Here is a 5810-nt window from a genome sequence, read left to right as displayed (position 1 = left end):
TTGCGCGCGGGCGTGGTCTAGAGACGGTGCTGTTCCCGCTGTTCCCACCCAGACTCTCCCTGCGTCCCGCCCCTATGTCGGCTAGCGGCGGCGGGCGGAAATGAGGCAAAAGGTACCCGGCCATGGCGCCCGCGCGCCGGAAATGACGACACGCGAGGGCGGGGCTAGGAAGTGGCGATTGCGCAGACTCGCCGCAGGCAGGACGGCCGGGTGGGTCGGGGGGTCACTTCCGCTTCCGGTCCGTCGCCTTCTTCGGTTGCTTCCCGTCCGCTCGGCGGCTCCCCTCCCCCGCCCGGCTCTCCGCGCCCCTCCCGGGCGGCGGGGCGCGGGGCCGTCGACGTGCGGCCCTCCGTGCGTCCGCGCGTGCGCCCGAGCGCGGCTCCGCGTCCGCCGCCCGAGGCCCGGCACGCGCCCCGTGACACCGAGGCCGAGCGGGGGCAGGGGGCTGCCCGCCATGAGCCCCCAGAGCGCGGCGTGAGCGGCCCGAGGTGAGCGCGGGCGGGGAGCGGGGGGCGGGCGGGCGCGCTCTGGCAGCTCCGCGGCTTTCGTGTGTCTGCGCCCGCCCGGCCTGGACCGCCCGCGGCTCTCCGCCCTCCCGCGTTTGCCTCCCGCGGGCCCCGCCTGGGCCTCGCCGGTGCTCGTGTCCGTGTGTGTCTCGGCGTTTCTACAGAGCGCTCGTCCCTGTGTGTCTGTACCGGTCTTGTGCTTTTCTGTCACGTGTCGGCGTCGGAGGGTCAGAACTAATGCCAGTGTCTCCGGTCTGTGCCTCTCTCCCCGCCGTCCTCCCGTGTCATGTTTGTCCTGGTGCTCGTCTCTTCCAGCCCCGAGTCCCTCTCGGCGGGTCTGTCGCTTGGTCTGGGATCTGGCCTTCCTTCCAGGTTAATGAGTGAGGCGTGAAGAGCCCGACTCTGCAGTGAGAGGCCCACTTTGTGCCACCCTGTAATATTTATAAGCTCACCAGACAGTTCCTTAGTCTTTAAAATAGTAGGGCAGCCCTGCCTCATAACGGAGGTGATGCTGCTCCTCGCCCCTAGCCTGTCCTTAGCTGCTGGGAGCTCTGGTTCCCATTAGTACTTGTAGATTTTCTGTTCCACACGGTTAAGGTTTGATATCGTTTGATATCTGAGTAACTTTTGGAGAATTTTGCCATATCATTTGTCTTTTATTTAATCTCGTAATTTTGTTTGGGTCAGCCAATTGTGAAAAACCTAGTCTCCTTAGACGTACCCATGAAGTCTTAGTTTTGCTGTGTTGAGTTTTTCTTCTAACGTCCTTTAGTATAAACACTGTGTTAAGATAGCACATCTTCTTTCGAAAATGTTTTTTTCTGATGATGAAAACCAGCCAGTGTTATTGAGCTCTTATTATCTGTGGATCTGGGAGTTGAGTACTTTATGTTCCCATTGTATTTAATCAACAAACCCGGCAGCTGGAAATCCTTTCCTTTATTTCAGAGTTGAGCAAACTGAATCCCAGGGAGGCCAGAATTTGGACCCAAGTTTCGTTGTTCTTTCCCTTTTCTTGTCTGATTTCCCAGTCCCAGCTTAGCCTGTTTCTGGGCCTCTGTGTTCTCTCTTTGCCTCCCTGCTTCACTCCGCTCTCGTTTCTTTATCTGTCGCTGTGTCTTTGCCCAGGTTTCTCTGTGTTTCTCTCCTCTCTCTCTCCTTTCCTCTCAAAGGCCCCTGCTCTGTGTCGCACACAAGCGCTGTGTCTTCGTGTGTCTGGCTGGGCCTATCTCTAGCCCTGGCCATCTCTCTCCAGCCGTTCACAGCCGTCTCCGCGTGTCTGGCTCCCCTGCGTTTGGGGCAGGGACTCAGGTGGTAGGAGGCCTCCACAGGAGAGGCTGCGGGCGATGGTCAGAGCCTGCTCTGGGACCCGGCTGCCCCGGGGGAGGCCCGGGCCTGGCTTCCTCCCTGTGAGGCGTCTGCAAGTCATGCATGGTCTGTGCGGTGGAGCAGAGGCGCAGGCGTGACCCGGTGCGAGGCTGCGGAGGGTTCACGGATCCCCGTCCCCTCTTCTGTTTCTTCTCGTCACCCTCCCCTCAGCAGAGGTTAAGTTAAAGGGACCTGTTTTGGAGCCTGAGGTGGCCTGGGACGGAGCCTGCACCGCCTGCCTAGTGTGTGACCTTGGCCGGGCGCTTAAGCTCTGTGACCCGTCTCCTCCTGTTAGAACCCAGTGTCGGTGTCAGATGAGATCACGCGTGTCCCGTGCTCCCTGAGTGCCGGGCACACCTCCGGGGCCCAGCCAGGGGGCTGCACTCTTCCTTATCTCCCCCCGGCGGGACACCACGTCCCCCTCCCCACCTCCTGGCCCTCTCCCTTTCTCGGCCTCCTCCGTGTGCCCCGTTTCTGCCCCCACCTGCGCTGGAGGTCTCTCCTGCCTGCCCCCCTTCCCTTCCTTCCTGCTCCGTTTACTGAGTGGCTCTTCCGGGCCAGCTCTTCTGCCGGGAAAAGCCTCGTCCGTCCAGAGCTACATGGTTGCTGCCCCCATGGGCTCTGGGGGCGGCCAGCCCGAGTCAGACATGCTTAGGAAATCACGAGGACAAGCCCTGGTGTGGGGGTGGGTCGGGCTGGAGGTTCCTGCTGAGCCTAGTGGAGGACGGGAGGAGGAACGGGGTGGCTGTCTCAGGACCCACCCACGGGGACAGCGCGCGTCCTGACCCCCAGCTTCCCTTTCGGTGTCTAGACTCCGGATAGAGGCCCCATCTTACAGAGGAGAAAACTGAGGCTCCAGAGGTGCCAGCTAGGAAGTGTTAGCTGGGGTGTGCCCCAAGGGCCCTTGGCCCCCTGCACGCTCTGCCACCAGAGCAGGAAGGTGCTGGGCATGATTGAGGAACTGAGAGACAGTGGGGTGACTCAGGCAGAGACTCACTGGTTGCGGCAGGAACCCCGTCCTGCGCCTCAAGGGCCAGGCAGCTGCAGGCCCCACGCCTGGTTCTGAAGGTCCTCTCCACCCCCCAGATGCGGTGACCCGCCAGTTGCTGCCACGCTGCCTCCCCCGTCCTGTTGCCCGGCTCTGCTCGCCCGGGGGCCCGTCCCCACCCCCCGCCACCATGTCGACCTCCTCGCTGCGGCGCCAGGTGAAGAACATTGTCCACAACTACTCGGAGGCCGAGATCAAGGTGCGTGAGGCCACGAGCAACGACCCCTGGGGCCCGTCCAGCTCGCTCATGTCCGAGATCGCTGACCTCACCTACAATGTGGTCGCCTTCTCCGAGATCATGAGCATGATCTGGAAGCGGCTCAATGACCACGGCAAGAACTGGCGGCACGTCTACAAGGTCAGTGTGTGTGGGGGGCCCGCCGGGCAAGGGGGGCGGCTGACCGGGGGGCACCTGGAGGCAGGCCCACTTTCCCAGTTTCCGGGAGGAACTGGAGTTCTGTGTCTTTTCAGTGAAGGCAACAAACATAACGATTTTAAGAATTTTTAGTTCCGTGGTGTTTTCTCCTTGTGGAGTTAGGGCCATTGTTTGAGGTAGTGCTGGGCCGCAGTGGCTGCTTTTGTCGCGGAGCATGGGCTCTGGGACATTTAGGCTCGTGCTTGTGGCGCTTGGGCTTAGTTGCTCTGCAGCGTGTGGGATGGACCACATGCCACCTGGACCAGGGATGGAACCGTGTCTCCTGCATTGGCAGCTGGATTCTTATCCCCTGTGCCATCAGGGGAGCCCCAAGTCTTGTGAACTTTGAAGAAGGGGCAGGTTCTAGGCTGGTCTGCTCTCAAGGCCTACGTGGATGTTCCGTGTCCACTCTCATGTGCCGCGAGCCCAGCCCCCTCCGCACCTCCTGTCATCCCCGGGGTCCTCTGTGCATGGGGCTCCAGGCAGGGGTAGTAGCCCCAGGGAGAGTGGGGGTCGTGGGACGGCTCCGTTTCTTTGCTGCGGTGGTGCTCACGCAGCTACGTCTGATTTCCAGAACTCAGAGCTGCATGAGAGTTTTACTGTAAGTCATTTCCTGCTTTTAAAAAGGAAAACGAGTCTGGGTTTTAGGGATCATTCCCTATTAAGAGAACAAAGATTTGTTACTTTTAAAAACCCCACACTCCCAAGTGTTTAAGTTCGGGCTGATGACGGGGGGCATAACTGGCTACCTGATGGTGATTTTTAAGTGGCTTGCACCGTCTGCTCTTGCACACATGGCGGGGATGACTGTCCAGTTGCGCTTGCCATTTTCCAGAACCGGGATTTCTGGGCCCACGCTCGTGCCCTGACCCCGTGCTGTGCACGCGCGCCCCTATTCAGTGCACAGAGAGACGGACAGACCCCAGGCTTCGGGGGAGGGGGACTCGGTTGCACACGGCCGTCTCCCGTCTCGCTGCTGCTCTGGGGGCCTGGGGCCTGGTGTCCCAGGGCGGGTCCGGGAGTGGCCAGGGCTGGGCTGAGGCCAACTCTGGATAGTGGACTCCTGGGCCCAGGAGTGCCGAGGAGTCCCATCCGTGAACTTGAGTGGTCAAGGTTCTGCTCTATGTGGGGTGGGCAGCACAGGGAGGCGCTGGTCTCATGGCCCGGAGCCCGCGCTGGCCCGGCCACCCGGCCCAGGGAGGCTGCGGGGCTGCTGGCTCCCTGCCATGCCCCGATCGGCTCACTGATCGCCTGAGGCACTTGTTGGGGAGGGACGGGAGGGACGTGGCCTGGTGACTGAGCTGTGGGTGAGGGCGGTGGAGGCACTTTCTCCAGGGCTGCCCCCGCACCGGGTGGAGGCGTGCAGGTTTGCAGCGAAGCCCACCAGCTGTGGCTCCAGCCGCGCTTGGTGTGAGGGAAGCGCTGTCCGCGTGTGGCCTGCGTGGGCTGCACTCAGGATGGGACCCTGGCCCCCGCGGGGCGACCTGCTGAGCCCTGTTGGCGTGTGCCCATGGCTGGGACCCCTGGGGCAGCCCGCTGGCCCCTCTGTGTGCCCGGGGTGGGGATAGGTAGCTCGTCTCCCAGGGACACGGCACCTGAGGTAGTGACGGAGACTCCCGGGGCTGCGGTCACTGATGCCCGCTTCCTGTGCGGAGGGTGAGGTGTGGCGGCTGCATGGAGCTCACACATGTCCCTCCCCTAGGGGTTAGGTCGTTCCTGTGCTCACACACGCAATTCTCAAGTGCTCAGAGCCCTGAGATGCGCGTTTTGAGGCTGATGCCAGGGCTGCTTCTGGACTGGGCTGCGGTGGTTGCCTGGTGTGCGGGCCCCCGGAGCATGGTGTTGGCATCCCCTTCCCTCGGGGACTGTTGTCATGTGTGGGGGTGACCTCGGGAAGCCGCTGAACCCCAGGGTGCGGCTGGCCCAGGGGGTCAGGAGCCTGTGGTCCCCATGCGGTGCGAGGTGTAAACACCTCTGGGTCAGTTAAAGACTAACCTCCGGCAACCTGGTAACCATATCGACACACCTCTGGGAGCTGTGCCAGACCTTAGCTGGGCTCCCGGGAAGGCAGTGGAGACGTGACCTGGGTGAATTCCAGCGTGGCCCTGGGCTGGCCCCTCTGCTGACGTGGTAGCCCAGGGCAGTGCAGTGGGTCTGGGAGGCCCGGGCGTCACCTGCAGACTGCGTGTGCCCTCTGCCTGAGGACTGTGGCTGGGGCCTCCTGCAGGGCCTGGACGGACCCAGCCCTCTCTCGCTCTCAGAGGCCTCGCCCAGGGTGTGGGCTGCAGGGTATTCCCATCTGACTTGTTGGGAAGGAAGTGTGTCCCCATGTCATAAAATGAGAAGATCCCAAAGGCTGTTTCTCCCTCCCTCTGAGGCCGTGGTCCTCCAGTCGTGCCAGGCGGGTGTGGAGTCCCTGCTTCAGACGACACTTGCTAGGCTCCTGGTATGCACTGAGCACCTGAGTGTGACC

At 62.1% G+C, this 5810-nt stretch overlaps 1 protein-coding gene across 1 annotated transcript in view; it reads left to right on the top strand.

Moving 5' to 3' along the window:
- Positions 1-189: 189 nt before the first annotated feature.
- LOC104995422 (epsin-1-like) overlaps positions 190-5810 on the top strand; it is a gene marked incomplete at its 3' end in the record, with an annotated part of 7435 nt that continues 1814 nt past the window's right edge. The window contains exons 1-2 of the mRNA XM_010849300.1: positions 190-488; positions 2961-3280. Coding sequence (XP_010847602.1) covers positions 3053-3280 — 228 coding nt within the window. The remainder of the gene's footprint in view (positions 489-2960; positions 3281-5810) is intronic.

Source organism: Bison bison, unplaced genomic scaffold, assembly GCF_000754665.1.
Source record: "Bison bison bison isolate TAMUID 2011002044 unplaced genomic scaffold, Bison_UMD1.0 scf7180017850831, whole genome shotgun sequence".
NCBI classification, from domain to species: Eukaryota; Metazoa; Chordata; class Mammalia; order Artiodactyla; family Bovidae; genus Bison; species Bison bison.
This window is presented reverse-complemented; position numbering and strand designations above follow the sequence as displayed.